Source organism: Patagioenas fasciata, chromosome 20 (assembly GCF_037038585.1).
Source record: "Patagioenas fasciata isolate bPatFas1 chromosome 20, bPatFas1.hap1, whole genome shotgun sequence".
NCBI lineage: Eukaryota > Metazoa > Chordata > Aves > Columbiformes > Columbidae > Patagioenas > Patagioenas fasciata.
In genome coordinates, this window is record NC_092539.1 from 8,291,428 (window position 1) to 8,310,975 (window position 19,548).

A 19,548-nucleotide genomic window follows, 5' to 3' on the forward strand; every position below is an offset into this window, starting at 1 on the left:
AAGGAAACGCTGCTGAGCCACATACAGGGATAGAGAGTGGGGCAGCTGTGAGTTCCGTGGCCAGAACTCCCACCAAGGGCCATGTGCCACCATGCAAGATGCAGATCACGCAATTAAAAGCCCTTTGGGTCCAGTTGCCCCCCAAACAGCAAGGTCTGGATATCTCAGTGGTTAGCTGGAGGAGGAGGGTCTGCACTGCGGCAGGAGGGAGAGAAATGCCTTCCCACCAGTGGAAGTGCACCTTCCCCAGACTGTAGAAGCATTTATCAGTCATCTCCACTTCCCTTTAATTAGTTATTCGCACAGCATTGCTAATTTCCAGGCCTAATATTTTCCATGAGGGGTTATGAATACAGGGGCACGGGATGGGCTCTTTGTCAGGCGACACGATGCTGCAGGCGTCCCCATCAGTGCCACGTGCAGTGACCGAGCGGCCATGCACAGCTCTCCCAAACAAAACCCTTCTCCCTTTTAGCGCTTATCCCCTTAGGGGCAAAATAAACTGCCCCCCACGGGCACTGGGGAAGGAGCATGTTGGATTCCCCTGTACAAGGCTGCAGGGCCAGGGGCTCTGGTTTGCTAACCCACCACACTGAGGCAAAACCCTTGCACCAGCCTCATTATTTTGGTGCCACTGAGGACACCAAGAAGTGTCTGCCTGTCACCATGGAAATGCTGAACTGGAGGATTTGAAGCCTGCTGGGACTCTCCCCCTCTGCCAAGCTGCCCGTCGCTGCTTTTCATGCCAATGGTGTCTCCTCCCCAGGGAAGCAAAGACCCACGGCCCCACGGGACACAGTGCCGAGCAGGAAACACGCAGTGGGAAATCCGCTGGGAGGAGGCGGCAGCGGGGCCAGAAGAGCAGGGCAGATTTCAAAGAGGCCACGGGCTGCCCTGTGAAACAGCCCTGACCTCCCCACCCCGCGCCGGTGGTCCGTGTGGAGCCAGGAGGGCTCCTTGTGCTGAACGTGGCCTTTGCAGCGTTTGCTGCCTGCATTCACGCCAGGCAGGGTGTTTATAGCGAGGGAGTGGGAAGCAGATTGGGAGCGCATGGAGGAGAAAAGATAAAAGGAACAGCGGATGTGCTGAGAAACCTGCAGGGATGCAAACCAGACGTAGCTTCGGGGTCACGTCAGCCAGTCCGTGCCTCTGGGGAGGCTGCGAGCGGGTTCACGTGGAGAATCCCGGGCAGCATTGCCCGTAGACCGTGCCAGCAAACCTGCACCCCAGCTGCACATCCCCTGCTTTGCTAATGCCAGGATTGCTTCTCCCATCACACAAGTGATCCCTCCTAACAGCGTGGTCAGACAACAGCAGCATCTATACTGCGCCTCACTCATTTTCTCTCTCGTGCTTCCTCCCTTTCTTTTCTAGACCCTGCAGGGAAGCACGGAGCCTTATCTGGGGTGGTTTGACAGCCCAGAGCTCTGGCACCACATCTAAAGCTTCTCTGATCTTCTCCAGATCCTACACAGAAGCAGGACAGACCAAAAGAGCGCTTCTCCACCCTTCCTGAGCTACAGGCAGCATCAGGGCACCGCAGCACCCTTTCCTTCTCCCCCCAGCCCTGCCTCTTTCCTTCCTTTCCCCCATCTTTGAAATGTCTTTCCAGGTAGGGTGGTAAAGGACATTATATTGCAGCTACACCCACTCCGAGGAGCAGGCGATGTCCACCAGTCCCAGGGTAGGAGGGCAGAAGCCTGTGGGGCTGCACCGCAGCACAGCTCAGCAAACCCAGGAGCACCGGGCGCTGTAAATCTTTGCAGTGATGAACTCCCGCTGCACTCCTGGGACTCGAGGGAGCTGGAGCCCTGTCCTGCAAGACTGTGATCCCCCAGCACGCCACCGCCAAGCCACCTTTGACGTCAGCTCACGTCTGCAAACATTGTCTTTGACTCACGGCCAAAATTTGCAATGCGGGGAATATCAGTAGAGAAAGCAAATATCCGCAGAGATAGCCTGAAGAGAGCCTGTTCTGAGAGACCTGGGAGGCCAAGGGCAGAGGGCCAAGGGCAAACATGCAGGCACAGCCAGGGTGACTTTGGAAGCCAAAAGGTCCCCAAGAAATCATGTCATTTAAAATGCAGATCCCCAAGGAAAAACAGATGGGTGAACCCTCACTACAGGTCACGCAGGCTGGAGTCGGGCAGTCCCAGCAGGGAAACCTGTGAACATCTGGAGGCTCTGCCGCTGCCAGAGGATCCCGTGGCAGCTGGGTCTGACCCCAGGACGAGCAAACTGGATATCTGAGCAACAGCTCAGCACCCAAACAGCTGCCAGGGCCACTCCTGAGTGCCCGACGCTGCTCTGGCCACAGCAGCAGCAAGAGCACGATCATCCCCACTGCCCCATGCATGTATTTAAATGCCACTACACCAACGCTAACAGATGTGGCAGCCTGGGAAGCAGCACAGGCACCTCTCCCAGCCACGGCTGATGGAAAGGTCACGGGTTTGCCTGTTGTTTACAGAGCCCTAGGGAAAGCTGGGGGATGGGCTGACCAGGGACAGTTGGAACGAGCACAAAAGGGAGCTGTGGATCAAGGCTTTCCTTTCGCAGGAGGGACACGGTGATTGACATGGCCTTGCTGGGGTCTCACAGCAGGCCCAGGGTGGCTTTGGGACTGGACCTCTGGGTCTCCAAGGATGGAGCTGGCGCATATGACTCATCGCCAAGAAGCCAAACACAGCTCCTCCTTTGTGAGCGAGACGCAAACACTGAGCTCTGTGGAGCGGATCCGCTCCCCGCAGCGAAGCCCAGCTTGGCGCACGCCGCTTCCCCAGAGACCCGGGCGACAGCCGTGCCACGGCTTCCGTCAACACTGACCCTTCTCAGCAAAACCCGAGGCAATAACTCACAGGGAAAACAAGAGTGCCATCTGCTGCACAGCCCCGCTGGGCCCCGAGCGGCCGGACAGCCCCCGGCCTGCCCGCACAAGGCATTTGCACGGGTTTACACAGTCACAGCAGTGACAACAGCATGGAAAACGCATCCCCACCAGCACTAAGCGAGGTGTGGAAGCAGCAGTGGGAAGGCAACCCTACAACAGCTGAATGACTGGGGGCAGCCTCTGGTTTGCACGGACAGCAGGATGGGGAGATGGAGCAGAACAAGAGAGTGTCCCAGAGCCCATTTAGTGACAGCAGTGTGTGGAGGAGATGGAGAAAGAAGCAAGCTTACTTGCAAAAAGCAAGCAAACAAGCCCTCTCCCCATCAGCACCCTGCGGGTGAACAACTTCCAGCATCTCTACAGGCAACAGGAAGGGAGAAAAAGCAAACAGTCCCTAACACCCACCGAGCCTTGGAGAGAGAGCTGATACCATCCTGAACTTCTGCTTTGGAGAGAAATCCCAGATTCTGGCACTAGATACCACACATTTCCACACGTACCCTGATATCCCAGGGGAATATCCCCAGGTAGCAGGGACATCTGGGAAAGCAGGGTCAGCCCGGGGGAGCTCAGAGCAGCTTCTCTGCTCCTCCAGCCCCAGCAGCTGTGGGCAGTTGCCAATTAAACCCCCCTGAGCAGGTGACCGTGGTTTGGTGGCATAAACTGCCTGGAAAGCATGCTGGCATTCTCCATGAGACACGTGTTGCTATAGCAATGGGAAAGGTATCAGAAGCAAAACTAGCGCTGATAGATAGCGCAGATCACTTTTAAGATTGCCATACACAATCAGGACCCCTGATTCTCAAGATCCAGTGGCCAGGCACCATATAGGGAACAGCACAGTGAAAACACTGAGAGGAACTCAAAAACACAACCCCAAAGATGCCCAGAATAAATGAAGTCCTGAAAATCCCCTCCTTTCCTTATGTAAAGAGTCATCTCAAAGCAAGCTGACCCCAAAGATAATGAGCTGCACTGAGTTACAGGATGTCAAATCAATCATTACAGTATCCCAGAGGTTTATTCTGGAGCTTGCAGCAGTCGCTGCATCCTCTGTTCACGTCTGATCAGCCCTGTCTGCGGGTACATTCACACATGCGTGAGTGGGAGCTCCAGATGGAGCAGCTGAACCATGCTGAGGAGCGACTTTGCATCTCTGCACTGGCGTCCTCCCAGCCCCTGCTGCCAGCTGGACCCTCACTTGCCATCACTTGTCGCCAGCTCACCCTCCTGCCCACGGCACAGTTAACTCTGAGCCATTGGAGCCATCTAAACACAGCGCCCTTCTCTGCCTCGGGGCAGATGACAGAGAGACAGACAGAAACAAATTCAGCTCCAGCCTTGCTTGCCTGACTCGGGCTCTCTGCATCCTGCCCTCAGACTGCTTGTCCACCATCTGCTCCCTTCTCCAGCCCAAACGGACAGCAAGGGAGAGAGATGAGCCTGCAGCTCCAGAAGCTTGGTTCGGGATGGAAGCTACCTTCTGACCCAGCTCGCATCCAGGGTTTTAAACACTGAAATCCATCCTTGCACATGAAACTTTGCTTTCACGTGTCACGACACCCTGAACAACACACCTGCAGCAATTAGATCAGAGATGAAAAAAAAAACCTCCTTGTTTGCTCAGCTTATTTACTTTCCAGCACTCAGTTTTCCCAGTTGTTTGTGTGGGTCCTTCCCTTAGCAACCAGGGAGAGAAACATTTATGAGGCATGAAAAATGTAGCTGTGCAGTCATAAGCACTGGCAGGGTGCGGCTGTGGGTGCAGCTGGAAATTCCTCTTAACTGGTAGTGATAAATGACAGGACTTCGATGAATTGCACCCCTTAAACAGCCAAGTGGCTCATCCTCTTCAAGCAGGATGTACAGGTGGAATCTGGACTTCCAACCTGTGCTTTCCACTGTACCACCCACCCCGCAGGATCCTGGGCTTGTAACAAATGCCTCGACATGACTCAGTTTACCCATATATACAATGAAGCAACGGGAAGGCTAAAGTTGAGACGTTCATATAACGCACTCCATAGGAATGCGACACGCATTCCCCAACGTGGAAGAGAGCCTGAGCTCTGGACATCTTTTTCTAGACAGCTTTACATCTCTAATTTTCTGGATCTCCCAGCAAGATTACTCTCCCCAGTCCACAGCCATGGTAACAGAGGATTCTTGTTCTTGACCCCTGGCAGGGTCAGGATCCAAACCCCAGGATTTTGGTTGCTGATCTCCTTTTCCAAAGAGACATGCCACAGTGCATGCTAGTGCATGCATGATGCCACCAGCTCCCGCCTCACACACTTACCCCTGCAGAGCTAACTTAGCTTTTGTTTACAGGCCTGGATCAAGGCACGTAAAACCCAGACCAGATGGACCCACTGGGTGCAGGAGGAGGCTCTTGTATGCACATTTTCCAGTCCAAAAATGGATCCCAGCCCACTTTTCCATCATAGCATCAGCCCTTTAGTCATCCCTGTGCTCCCAGGAGCCATCGCTGCCCATGTACCTTTGTGCCACCCCCACAAGGTCAGCAGCACAGACCTCACTTCCCTTCCTAGGGCTGTGGATCAGGGGAACACATCAAGGAGAATATAGGGTCAAAAGAGCATCAAGACCAGACAGAGAGCCACATTCTGACGAGACCCCCAAAATTTCATGCCTTTGCTTCATTCTCCCCTGCCCCAAAAGCACCAGTGGGTTTGTGAGTGTAGAGCGTTTGTCCACCTGGGCTCAATTTTGCTTCCTTTAGGCTCATAAACACACCAGGCAGAGACAAGGAGCCTCCTGGTGTCACTTGGCCCGGAGCTGCAGCTCTGGCTGGCTGGCCCAGCGCACAGCAGCCCCGCAGCCTGCCAGCAGCCACGCAGCTCCAGAACGGCTGCAGCATCGCACCAACAGCGAGACCCTGTCCCAAACTGCCCTGCTTTCCTTCCCAATGCTTCATCCCCACTTCTAGCGGCTTCAGTTGCCCACTACATAGATTTAAAAAAAAAAATTATACATATATATATACATATATATATATTCTCCCCTTGCAAAGGTTGTTGCTTTTCCTCTGCCAAAGCTCACGCAGCAGACCAGGGGTCGGGATTACTAGAACGTACAGTGTTACCCTATCCCAGCAGGCAGCAAGGGACATGCACCTGCAGCGGCAGACCCCTAGGAAACAGCCGACACAGCCCACCCGCTCTCTGCCACCGCACATACATTAGTCACCCGTCGCGGACACGCGTGGGCTACCGTGAGCCCCCTCTAGCCGGGGTGCAAAGGCGACCGAGCCCGCGTACCCCCGGCAGCTGCGCGCCGGAGCTCGGGGGGCACCGGGAAAGTGCTCCGGGGAGACAAAGCCGAGGGGTGAAACGCGCAACTCACCTGAGTGTCGATCATCATCATGCCCCGCGCATCTCCTCCGCTGGCCGCCGCTCCGGGGCTCCGCGGGGCCGGGCTCAGCGCCGCTCCGCGCTGCCCGGCGGCCGGGGCCGCACCGAGCCGGCCATGGGGCCCCGGGGAGCCGCCGCCAGCGCGGAACGCGGCCGGGAGAGGCGGGCGCGGGGCGGGGGCGGCGATACCGGGAGGGCGGGGGCGGCGCCCGGCTCCGCCCGGCCTGCGCGCCCGCGGCTCCGGGTGAGCAGCGGCAGGTGGGTGCGCGTCTGCACCCGCACCCCTGGGTGCGCACAGGGGCTCCTGCACCCCTGGGGTACCCACGGGTATCTCCCCAGGTGCACTCTCTGCCTGGTGCCCTGGGCACCCCACTTTATTTTTGGGTGTCCCCCCTAGGAGGTGGGTGCTGCAGGGCAGCAGAACCCCTGTGAAAGCACCGCGCAGGCCTCGCCAGGGGGAGAGCGGTGGTTGGGAGGGTTTTGGCACCGCGCTGTGCAAGCTATAAATAGGAGAAGAGCTTCAGGGCAGAGAACGGGTCATTTGCTGGGTGAGATCCCCCTGCACGCACTGCTGCCCAGCTCTCCTCAGCAGGACACCTCTAATGAGGCAAACACAGCACCCTGCAACTGGTGCACAAACACCCTCCGCCGGCTGCCTCAGCTCTGCTCAGCCCAACACCCAAAACAGGGACACAGAGGGACCAGGGGAAAAAGCTGCTGGAGATTTTGGTGCACAGTCGGTGTGCTGGAGCATGAGCTGGTGAGACAGCGGAGGCCGAGCGGAGCGGGGTTGCCCTGGAAACAGAGGCTGCATGAGAATGGCTCCAGTACCCACAGTTTGTATTTATGAGGCTGATGACATGTGTCATTGCAGAGTGATGTCAGGAGAAGCAGGAGCTGAGAGCAGGCTGCGTCACTCTCCATGGCTGAGCGCACCCGGCTGGTGTGATGCTCCCGGTTTGGGGGTGCAGAGCTGGCCACTGCACTCCTGGGGACCCCAGGACACCCAGCACCCATACAAGTGCCACCATGTCTAACAGCCCCAAAAGCCACTGGGAGAGAAGAGCCAACTTATCCAGGGTCACAGCGGGATTTAGGGACAAGGCACAGCTCGTCACATCTGCCCGTCCTGCTGCTCGGCAGCTCCGGGCTGGCAGAACCAGCAGCTCGGGATGGGGAGCAGAGCCAGGAGAGGAAAAGGTGCTGCCAGGGCCCTCGCTCTGGCACTAGATGCTGCTACAGAGCAACATCATTCTAATTATAGTAACGATGTCAGTGCTGAACAGTGGGAAAAATACATGCTTCAGAAGGTTTATAACGATGCAATTTGCTGCTGGCAAAACTCACTAAAAAACCCATGAATGATGCATTTTTTAAAAGTAATTTGTACTCATCTGACTTCCGTTAAATTAGCTAAAGGTTCAGCAGGGAGGGCAGGGGGCAAGGTGGGCAGCCAAGCAGCAGGGATTTCTGGTTAAAACTGCCTTTTTTGTTCATATGGCTTTATACTAGTTTTACATGACACAGCGACATTTGGTGGATCTATGTTTAATCTAAATATAGCTCAAGAAAAGTCAAGTCAGTACAGCATTACTCTTAGATAAAGGAGGGAGTTGGGTGGGTAGGCAGACATTTAAAAGTCACTTCTTCAATGCATTTTGCTAGCAACGCTTTCCTAAATTATTTGTTTGTGTTAACTGACATGTGGATCAGAACTGTAGGATTGGGGATTTAGCATAAAGCGCAACCCACTCCTGTAAATTCCTTCTCCAGCTCCTGCTGTCCCTGAAAGCGCCTGTCACTGTCACCTCACCTGGAGAGCAGCTGCTGCTCTCTGCATGGTTCAGCCCTGGGGGTCCCACGGGGACTTGCTGGGGCAGTGAGGTGACACAGAGCAGGGGGAATTGAAGTGAAAAAATAGAGACCATAGTGTTTAGAGCTGCTCTCTGAGCTTAGAGCAAATCCCCATGAGAAGCTCACTTTGGGTATCTCGCATTCTCCACTGAGCAACAAAGACTAGTTCCTGTGCGGACACAGACTGAGAGATGGTCCCTTCCTTGAAAAGCCACCAGCCAGTCCTCTCATAACTGTGGCTGTGCATTAAAGTGACTCAAAATGACATTTCTGGTCAATAATGTCAGGCAACACCACCTGTGGGGGGTTAAGGGAAATCCAAATAGGAGTGAAAAATGGTGCTAGTCTGGCTTAGTGGAAATCATTCTTGTCCCGTCAGTGGGGAGAATGAGAGGATCATGGTCTCACCCCATCTAGGATCATATTCAATGCTGGAAGTTTCTGTTTCTTGCCCCCTAGAGTTTTTCCTTTTGGGGATGAATGCACCATGCAAGCCACCAGCTGGGGCAAGGAAAGAAAAAGCCTGTCAGATGGGTTCTTAAATTAGATGGACAATGAATGATGAGTCTGTTCCAGCCGAGCGGAAAGGGACGGATAGAACAAGGGGCCCTTGGGAAGGCAACAAGCTACTGAGCTGAGCCTTGGTTAAGGACAAACGGGGCTTGAGTCAGAAATACCTTGAAAGCACAATCAGATCCTCCGGCAGTGTAAATCAGCCGATGATTTATTTACATGTGGTGATTCGCTTTTCATGCAGTACTGTGTGTGTGTTTCCAAGCCCAAATTCCCTTAGCACAAGCGAGACAGCATTGCGCCCTGTGGCGAGGGGAGGAAGATCCCACAGGCCTGAGTGCCAGTCTGCTGCCTTGCTACTGTGTGCCTCAGTTTCCCCACTGTGTGATGGATGTTGGTGGAGAATTTAGATTGGAAAGTAGGTCCTTGCAAAGCTCCCACACTGCCCACAAATCTCAAGCTGCACAATCCAAATGAGAGAAAGAAAGCTTGCTGCTGGTGTTGGGGGAAGGGAATTAATCAGCAGGAGATGACAACAGAAGTCCAGGCTTTCATTAATTAGAGGAGAGCATGAGCTGATTCAGGGAGCATCTCCCACACTCCACCGGGGAGTGTGTTTCTGCAGTCACATTCTCCTGCTCCCTGGAGACACAGGGAGTTCCTAAGTACTGCTTCAAATCACAGCCCTGTCAAGCAGAACTGTGTCAGGTAATACGTGACACAAGACCTTCCCCTGGGGAGAAGCTGTGGGGCTGCCAGGAGGATAAACATGTTTGGCACTGCACAAATCAGGCCATTACTGAGTCAATCACAGGGTCTTGGGTTCAGCCAAAAGGAAGCAGAGCCAGAGAGCAAGCCTTTCACAGAAGTTCTGAAGAACAGGTACCCCAGAAACATAAACCACCCTCTATCACACACCATTTGTGCTGGAGAACTTCCTCTCAGAGTGAATCGAGTATAGGCTGTGAATATCTATGCAGGAATTCAAGTAATTTAGTATGGCAGGATGAAGCCCAACGGCTGCAAATACAGGCTGCAAACACAGACCAGCTTAGAGCAGAATTAAGGCATAAGAGGAATCAGCCATTGACACAGCTGATCTATGGCTGCTATATCACTTCTTGTTTTTATTGGAACTGAATGCATTTCTAAAAGATGTAGCACAGCCCAGCCAGGTATTGTGAGCTTGATACTGGCATTGGGACATAAAATTATCTGGTTTGTCCTATGCGGATCAGACTAGACAGTTCCTTCTGGCTTACAAAATAATCCATATGCATATATATAGCAACTGGCATAATGAGACCCTAGTTTTGGTCCTGGCCTTCAGACACAACAGTTTTACAAATAGGAAACATACAGTATTCATCCTGGGTTTGGTGGGAATGTATCTTTTTGGAAATATTTCGATAAGGATCTTTCTTCACCCTTTTGGCTGAAATGAGGTGCCTGGTTACCAAATGTAGACATCTTCATAGGAGATTCAGTTCTGGTTTAGTTATGCAGAGAGGTGTCTTCCTCCAGTGACACAGCACCAAGAGCAGTCTGGAGAAAACAGAGAGTAGACCCTTTGCAGGGTAGAGCACGAACCAACAGACCCACTGCCACTAGGGCTTTGGGCCTGCAGTTATGTTGTGTACCTTATCTCTATTATGGGTACCGTGAAACCTTTTCTAATTAGGCTTCTGGAAGATGAAATGCCTACATCGACACTGGCAAGTACCATTCTCAGCTTGCTCACACAGCACTGAAATGGCTCGTTAAGTCATCTGCAATCAGCGGTGGGGCCCTAAAGCTTTGAATACTTGATACACTGCCATACAGCAATTTTCTCATGCGAAGAGAAGCAGAAACAGTCAGGCACCTCTTACCCATTTTCTCTCTCTGTGCCAAATGAGCCTCTTTTCTTTTCTTTTCTTTTCTTTTCTTTTCTTTTCTTTTCTTTTCTTTTCTTTTCTTTTCTTTTCTTTTCTTTTCTTTTCTTTTCTTTTCTTTTCTTTTCTTTTTTCCAAGTGTTCCCTTAGGAACAGCTTAGCCCTTTCACCCCTGCTTCTCCTCTCCACGCCGTACAGCACGACAGCAGCACTTGGCACTGCCATCATTGTCTGCTGCTCCCTGAGGTCTCTCTCCCTGCTCACATTAAATGTGCGTGGCACAGACTTGCATGCCTCGGGAGGTAATGGAGGAGATGTTTATGGCAGGGGAGGTGGCACATGAACCTCCATGCTGTGACCTCAGTTGACGATCATGCAGTCGTCGTTGTCAAGCCGTGGCTGCTCCCCTCTCTTTGGTCCCCCCAGCATGCACACCTGAGCGAGCTGTCAGGCTTTAAAGGCTGCAAAACGCCTGGTTCGGCTTCTCATCACATTAATGCAAAGAAAATGTTAACCCCAGCCTACTTCCAGCTCTAGACTGAACTCACAGGTTCACTAGACCATTTTGTTATGAAATGAAATCACCCTCCCTGCTGGAAATACATCAGCTCTTGCTGTTTGTTCCAGCAGCTTCCAGCCAATTTATTTCACAGAGCTTAGAAAAGCTGGAAGAGACTGAAGCAATGGATAGGAACACGAACCTCTCAATACCAGATTTTCTGTGTTGGAAAAGATTACATGGTCTACAGAGACATGTGAACGAGGGAAAAGGTTCAGAGCACATCTGTGATTGAAATAAACCCAGAGAAGTTCAGTGTGGGTCTGAGCTGTGCCAGTTCTGTCTAAACTTGGGTCTGCAAAACACAGATGGGAATTTGGAAGATAACGGCTATGTGGATTCACACTATTTGTCCTGTCAGACCAGGGTTCTTACTGGCAGGGGCTGGCACCAGTTCTGTGCTGAGAGGGTCCAAGAAATCCTGCTGCACGCTGATCAGGGATAACTTGGTCCAAGCACAAGTTTCTTCCTGATCCTCCTAAAGGATGAGTTCAAATCATGATGCATGAAAATGTGTTGCCCTGCAAAATTCTTTTTTCAAATTTTTTTAAGTGAAAACTAGGTCTTCTCATCCACAGGAATGTCAATTACCATTTTGATCTTGCTAAGTTTCTACTAGGCTTCAGGAAAACACTCAGGCAAAGGCGTTTCTGCCTTGCTATAAGGAGAGCCTTGCCTTTGGTAGGCGGCCTTTTGGATGCCTTTTTGTGTGCTGCAGCCTCAAGCAGGATGCTTGTATTTGCAAAGATTAGGAACCTAGAAACCTTTTCATTCTTGCCTCCAGTTTGTCTGCTGCTTCTGAAATGCATTAAGACCCCTGTTCTCCAGAGAAACTATCCACATGTTTCTTTCTCAGCTTGTTCACACTGCGAACAAAAATTCATGGTGGGGCATGTTCTGTGGGAGGTAATATTCAGTGCGTTTGATTGCATGGAGGACACCTCTGCAGGGATCAGATGGTCAATCTCGTATCTCTTTGTAGTTCTTATCCACTGTGGAGAAACGTATGAGGTGAATTTCAGGGGGCTTTGGCTTCCTGTCATCCCATAAATACTCTGGAGAAAGCACTTTGGAGGGCTTGTGGGAAAGGAAGTGCCTGTTGAGATGACTTTCTTCTTGCCAGGCTGCCATGATCCCATTGGCTTTGTCCGTCAGGATGGTCATGTGGCAAGTCTTGGTGAACTCATAGACTTTCTTGACCAGCCCTCCAAACACAGCTCCTCCGTAGTAGAAGTCCCCTTCTCCGTCAGGGATGTAGGCTGCTGAAGATCTTCTCCTCTCATAAGGGAACTGGCTTCGAGGGACATTGAAATAGCCAGGGTGTATGGCTGCTACAATATCACCCAGGGTCTCAGGCCCCCAGGTGTTGTAGAACACCATGTCAATGTCCAGGCAGAAGAGGTAGTCCACCTCCTGGTGGCTCGTCTCTGCAATGTGCTTGTTTATGGCCTCCATCCTGCGCATGGAGATCTCTTGCCAGCTGGGGTATTTCTTGATGGGGACAATGACAAACCTTCGTCCAGGTTGCAGCGGGACATCGGGAATTGTCTCGGGGTTGTCAGTGAAGATATAATAGTTCACCCGATAGCCTTTCATGAAATGTTTCTCTGCAGACTCCAAGAAGCGGCCCACAAACCTTGTGTATCTGTGCAGACACAACACGTGAATAGCACAGCAGAGACAAGGGGATGCATGGTGGGTTATGAAGGGCGTTTTAATCAGTGGAAGAAGACAAGGGATGGGGAATGTTGACAAGCTTTTGCTGCAAGGATTCACACACTATACATGCAATAGGTAAAGTACAATTGAGGACAAAACAAGTGAATTATCCCTGCTTTGACCAACCAACCACCTATCTACAGCTTTAATTCCCAAGGCACATGCTTGTTCTTCAAAAATATTTACCATGCTTCCAGGTACCTTGGGTGCTGAGTCTGTATCTTGAAGGCTTACATGATTGTGGACACAATACATGGGCATAAAAGTTTTACTACAGATTGAGGACAAGAAAAGCCAAAATGATCTTTCGGCAGAGGAAGTAAATCAACCCAAGAACTGTGCGCATTGAGTGGTTCACTTACTTTCCGATGGCAAAGGCCGTCACCCCTATGGTGAGATTCAGTGGCCTGTAGGCACTGTCTAGGATCTCGGGATTGAAGGTTCCTTCCCAGATGATGGGGGCCAGCCACGGTGTGACTGTCAGCACGTCCTGACGCCTGAAGAACAAGAAAGGGAATGTTAATGAGATGTAACTGTTCCTTTCAGTTTCAAGGCCCGTAAATGGGAAAGAAACACTTAAAAGGCAGCTAGAAAAGAGTATGTGTATCAGCATTAACTCATTCCGGATGGTATTATCTTCAGATCTTTCTCCCTGCCGTCTTATTTAAGGTTACCAAGCATGGACATTTCAGTTCCTGGGATGAAATTAAGCACTGTTTAATGAATTGGCAAAAACCCGAGGATCTGCTAAATCTAATTTAAGCTCATAGGACTTTTCTACTGAGGAGAGTTTAATGACCGTTCAACTCACAGAATGAGAAGCTATGCATATTTGTGATCAGTCTGACGCTGATTGCTATGTACAAATTAAAACACAAGTAATAATATGACAATTACTATAAAAATATTCCCCATTGCTGTGTTATTAAACTGTCATGCCACAAGCTGTGTTTTATTTTTCCAGTATTTAGCTGGAAAGCTTTAACACATTCAGATATAATTCAAAATTCTGTATGGGAGCCAGCATTCAAATGTGTAACAATGTTACAGAAAATCCTTAATCTCCTGTGTGGGTAGTGGAAAAACTGAATATACATGCAGCAGAGTCTGATTATGCCCTACTACAGCTCTGCAATGCTATTTCAACTTTCTTGTTTTCAGGATTTCTTTCTTACCTTTTTGATTTCAAAACAAGGTGTCGTTCATGATGTGTAATTTACCCTGGCCCACTCACATTTGGCCGCTCATCTGTAGCACCATGCTAATGAAATGTGTCATGCGCGGCACAGGGCCACGCTTGGAGGTTGAAGCAGTCTCCCATCTGACACACTCCCCAGGCAATAATAGCACAAAAACCAAACCAAGGGGTCTGTGGGGAGCAGTTTGATGGCTGAGGCAGCGGAACACTTTCAACCCAGATATAACGCTTTCAGTCTGAGCAGATACTAGAATGACAATTTCGCTCCCTCCTATAGTAATGCATATGATTAAAAGACTAAATTATACAGGAAGAAGAATTAAGTTTGTAGGAAATGTACGAACTGAGCTGTTCTCTTTCTGGGTTAATTATCCTTTTTTTGGAGGAGGAGAGAAAGAGAGAGAGAAGGAAATCTGCAAGTTTGCTTTTCTAAGCAGGGCTGTTTTCGTTTCATTTTAAAGGGTTGTTCTGGATTTCCCAATGACTCATTTCCATGGTATGCATCCTCTCAGTGCGTGCTAGCCTTCAGAAGACACACAGCACTAAAAGCTACACGATTCTCTTCTTATTTAGTGCAGTATACACTAGCTAATTTCACATAATAATTTACTCCAACACGGAAGAGAGAAACATTCAGGCCTCACACACCCTGTTGAAACAGCGGGGTTGGGGTGTGGAAGATTTGTACCAACAGGGTGTGTGTTTATTAATGTGCAAAAGAATGGTGGCTGTTGAAGGTGAACTGCTAGAGATAAGAGCTGGATCATAGGAGCTGGGCTGAAGGAGACTGCGAACAAACACGAGCTGACAAGGAGCGGTTGCCTAAGTCACTTCTTAGCTGTTGCTGCTTGAAACCTTCCACGTCTGTTTAAACTCACTGGTCTGACTGCTGCTCACAGAGGCTCGTCTGTGCGAGCGCCTGCGATTTGTTCCAGCGTAAGATCCAGCAGGTTAGCTGGAACCATTGCTGAAGGTCGTACAAGGCACCTGCTTGATTTTGCCCTGAAATGGATTCAAAGCTCTCCCACAGCTGGTTACAGCTACAACAAGTTCCAGAAGGTATTTCTCACTGTCTTGCAGCGATTATATATTACCCACCTCAAAGAGTTCCTGGCAGCAACCATGCTGCCAAGCTGTGTGTGTGCTAATATATTAACGGGGAGTTTACAGTAGGCATGTTAGCAAGGATACAGTGACTAAACTTGGTTTTATAGCAACAGCTATAGACATACCCATACGGTTAGACTTCTCTTGGAATAAGGTACTGTGCAGTGTGTACCTGGACTTTGAAACCATAAGCAGCACAGAACACCCAAACCAAAGTCAGTAGAAACAAACAAGTTCAAACAAAGAAACTTACTTTGGAGCCAGCACTCTTGGCTGCTGATAAAATAATCTGTAAAAAGGAAGAAATATCCAATGAATAAAACATGAATATGCCCGGAAGAGAGGAACAGCAGTTTAAAGGTCAGGAAATAAAAAGCCAGTACTTACTGGGGGAAAAGCTGGATTAGCTTCTCTTCTGTGTATTGTAGTTTCATGGAACTGGAGGATGGGGTGGGAAAAGAATGGGATTGTAATGCTTTTCCTCAAAAAGAAACCAGGTTCAGCTTCAGGACCTGCTGCTGTACTGACAGGAGTCCTCGTCCTCACTGGGACTCCTGTGCATATTGCTCTTTCTGGTACAGAGAGTTAGACGTTGCCTGTACGCACATTCAGGGGCTGTCAGATGAGTACCAGTTTTGAAACAGAGCACACAACAGAACAGGGACAGAGAGATGCTGGCGGCTCTCCGAACCTGGGGGTAAATCAGAGTTTAGGGCTGAAAATCTAGGGGAGCACATGCTTGTTGGGCACTGCAAGTTCTGGTCATTTATGTGCTCCATTCCCTGCATAACTGTTTCTGTCCACCTGAAGGGCTGAACTACCTGAACTACATCACACTTTGAATAGCTTTCAGAGAAATAAGCATCTGATTAGACACAATGGTTTCTAGTGGCTTGAAATAACCAATGTTAACGTGTTCATCCCAGTCTCTGCGACCCACAACAAACAACTCCTCACTCGTGCTGTACAAATACAGAGTTGTCTTGAAGGACAAGCATACTAAAGCAGAAAAGGTTGTATTATTACAATTTTTTTAAAGAAAGTGACTAATTAAAAATTAATACAATAAAGAACAAGTGACTACTTGTTAAGAACTACTTCTACTGTCAGTGGAGTACAGCTCCTGTAACAATGATCTTTGGTATTCACTAGATACAAAATGGGATACTTACAATATTTCAGGGCATGGAAGGTAATACGGGAGGTAGCGCACTTTTCCATTCCCAAATGTAATCCTGTGATAACAAAGAAACATTTTAAGATGTTTTGATCATGATCTACATAGATTTTCGTATACAATCACTTAACTACTGGTGAAATGGAACCACTCACAATGTGAAATAGGAGCAATTGCAATATCAAAAATACAGTATAATTACTAATTTAATAGTTAATAGAAATGCCTGATCTCAGGTTCCTTTCCAACAATGTTTGAGTCTGCTCAAGACAATCTGTAAGGCATACTCAGCAGTCAGTATACTCAAAGCTAGAATGTAAATATTCTCAAGGTTCGAAAGCAACAACGTTTGATAACTGTAAAGCTATCCCTAATTACATGGGTGTGGGTTCAGACTGTTTGAAAAGACGGATAATCATCTTTTTTAAGGCCTGGACTGAAATGCAACCAGAATATTCTGTACTTGAGCATTTGTTTGTGAGGCAGATAAAGTGTTAGCAGCCTAATTTAGACACAATCAGTCTTTTTTTTTTCTCTCTCCCTTCAGAGGCTTTCTCACTCTACTTGTGTTACTTCATCTATTTTACGAATTACTGTTTTCTTACAGGTGTAGCAGGGACTTTCCATAAAATGCACCGCCTGCATTTTTCTTCTGCTGTGCCTTTTACGACAGTATAGATACAGACAGGATGTTTGAAATACGCCCAAGCTTGCCAGCAAGTGCTTACCAGATAAATGCAGCAACAACACACAGACAGACAAGAGATCCCAGTGTTTTCCTGGAAATCATGTCTTCTAGAGAAGAAGTAAAGGCAACTTCTTATTCCCAGCAGCTTTCTATCTACAAAGAATAAAAAAGCAAGGGAAATTGGCTATAAATATCTCAATGTGAGAGAAACGGATTATTTTATTACAGAAGCATAAGGTTCTCCAAGCAGTTTCATTTGAACTCTGTCTTTCTGAAATCTGGAATAGGGAAGGAACCAGACTGAATGACGCAGGTCACTGAGGCAGTTCCTGTAAACTCCTTGACAAAACTCAGTTTCCGTGAGATTTAATCATACGTATAAGTGCATGGGGAGCCTTTCTCATTAGATTCTAATTTCCGTAGATTCATCTAACGCATATACCCCTTGCAATTTAATAAACTCACCCAAACCAGTTAATTAATTGTTATAGGCTACGTTCATTATTACCTTCAGTGAATACAGAACTACAGGACTGCAGAGAAGTCTCTGGTGTGTGCACACTCCCTTCTGCCTCCACAGCATCCTCTGTGTCCGCTCGCATTAAGCCTCTATCTGCAAAGCAAGCTTTCCAGGCTGCTGCTGGAGGGACTGTAATGCAGTCTCAAGTTAGAGGAAAGCACTTTGTGCCATGTGACTGAAGCCTGGGGGGAAAAAAAAAAAAAGTTGTTTGTCAAATTCCTATTTATAGATCATTAGCAGAGATGTTAGGGGGAGGAACCAGTACTGGGCACGCTTCTTTGGGGGAGGCTGAAGAAAGCATCAGAGAGATCTTTTCTGTCCTGGCCCTGGGTGAGGCACACAACAAGTGCCAATTGATCTAAAAAGCCAGGGGTGATTTTCCCACTTTAATTTATTTGGTTATAAAAAGACAGGTAGCAAAACATTCTTTAACTTACCTTGTTATGTCATGCAGAAATCCTCTCTGCTGCTGCTTCCTCGCTCTCCTGTCAACCAATCAGCTTTGGGCTTTTACCAAGAAGCATCACAAAATCCCACTTTAAAAAATATTTATATATATTAAAATATATATCCCAAGGCATTCCACCATTTAAAGGCTTCAGGGATTAATGCTGAGCAATCCTGGATTCTTGCCTAAAAACGCAGCAGATCCACCAATGTAGGAGGATTTGCAGCCAGCCTTTCCCCTCTAGCTGTTGTTCTACACTTTGACCAGTTTTATCTAGTTCCTGTGCTAATTCTGTAATGAGAGCTGCTTCACTGATGCCAGATTTTTCAGTGCCACGTATCTGCCTCGTGCATGATGCTTCTGGCACATGCAAAATGGACAAATGTGTAGAGGGGTGTTCAAAGGGTTGATTTTCCATCATTCTTCGAGAGCTGGATAGACATGGGGTGGGTTGGCAGCCTTGCCAGGGCTTTCCTGACCTTCTCAGCAGGAGGCTTCATAATTTCCAGCCAGGATCTCACTTGCTGCAGTTCAGGTCTGTGCCTTTTTATGACAGCAATCATTCACCTGGAGACGCCCTTGACATATCTCAAGCCTATGATGTTTCCTCCCCTCTTCTATTCCATGAGCTCAACCACCACAACTCCTTCAATCTTTGTGGATCGCTAGCTTCTAAGACCCACAATTATTTCTGTCAATTCCATTTGAACTCTCTCTAATCAGTCCATTCTAATTAAATGCAGTGCCAAACCAAACCAAATACTTGGGTTGAGCCGTCACCCATATTGAATAAAGCAGGATTACCCCACAAAACAGACACGCTGTGCCAGTTCATACATTCTTACACGATACTTGCACATTTTGCAAGAACACAGCACTGGCAATGAGAATCCACCTGTGGCCAAACGTAATCCACACGCCTTTTCTACGGAACCTCTCCCAGCCAGGTCTATGACATATAAAACTTTGTACTTGACTTGACAGAATTACATTCCATTACCAGGCTATTTGTTTTTCTGAAACATCGAGCCTTGTTTGAGTTGTTTTCCATGGTGCTTGCAGCCCCTCCCCAGCTTGATACCATTTTCTAATTTAATAAACATCCTCTCAAAATTTTTCCCCAAAGCATAACTGAAAGCATCAGACAGTACCACTTTGCAGAAAGCCCCCCGTGGATTCTCATTTCCTGCACCTGACCATCCTCATGCACTTATTGCCCTGGTGTCCAGAGACTGATAGCACAGAACTTGGGTGATGGGGAAGGACAGACGATAACAGATAGAAGAAAGGAGAATAGAAGTTATCCTCAAATTGAATAGCAAAATTAGCACAAAATAAAAAAAAAAAGACACAGGTGTTCTGGTTATTTTAGTGCGGTTTCAGCTATTGTACTAGGCATGTACTTCCATGTGTCTTTACAGAGCAAAACATCTAATCCCTCAGGAAACGTAATACATGTATTTTGAAATATGGCATCTTTAGGAGCACAGCTGATGCATTCCCCTTCTGCTTCAGTTTCTGTGCTACAAATCTGCAAGAACACTGGAGCCAGATGAATTCAGAACATTTCCTTGCATCTAAAACCATCTCATCGACATTTACCATGTTTGTCCTCAACTGATTTACA

At 48.7% G+C, this 19,548-nt stretch overlaps 2 protein-coding genes across 2 annotated transcripts in view; both read right to left on the reverse strand.

Moving 5' to 3' along the window:
• RALGDS (ral guanine nucleotide dissociation stimulator) overlaps positions 1–6,298 on the reverse strand; it is a 55,129-nt gene extending 48,831 nt beyond the window's left edge. Inside the window, exon 1 of the mRNA XM_065853599.2 lies at positions 6,257–6,298. Coding sequence (XP_065709671.1) covers positions 6,257–6,277 — 21 coding nt within the window. The 5' untranslated portion in view covers positions 6,278–6,298. The remainder of the gene's footprint in view (positions 1–6,256) is intronic.
• A 2,510-nt stretch (positions 6,299–8,808) lies between these two features.
• Positions 8,809–19,498, reverse strand: LOC136110442 (globoside alpha-1,3-N-acetylgalactosaminyltransferase 1). The gene is made up of 8 exons (XM_065853868.2): positions 17,911–19,498; positions 17,462–17,655; positions 16,994–17,106; positions 16,261–16,323; positions 15,476–15,526; positions 15,342–15,377; positions 13,146–13,280; positions 8,809–12,709 (listed from the first exon to the last, which is right to left on the reverse strand). Exons 3-8 carry the CDS (start codon positions 17,053–17,055, stop codon positions 12,025–12,027), a joined length of 1,032 nt encoding a protein of 343 aa, XP_065709940.1. The 5' UTR covers positions 17,056–17,106; positions 17,462–17,655; positions 17,911–19,498; the 3' UTR covers positions 8,809–12,024.
• Between the last annotated feature and the right edge of the window lie 50 nt (positions 19,499–19,548).

Bases quoted from the DNA above. Each gene is read 5' to 3' on its own strand.
- LOC136110442 (XM_065853868.2), bottom strand. From the start codon at position 17,055: ATGATTTCCAGGAAAACACTGGGATCTCTTGTCTGTCTGTGTGTTGTT. The intron at 15,527-16,260 runs GTAAGTATCCCA...CCCATCCTCCAG, and splicing joins CTTCCATGCCCTGAAATATT to TTCCATGAAACTACAATACA. The intron at 13,281-15,341 runs GTAAGTTTCTTT...CTTGTTCTTCAG, and splicing joins CCAAGAGTGCTGGCTCCAAA to GCGTCAGGACGTGCTGACAG.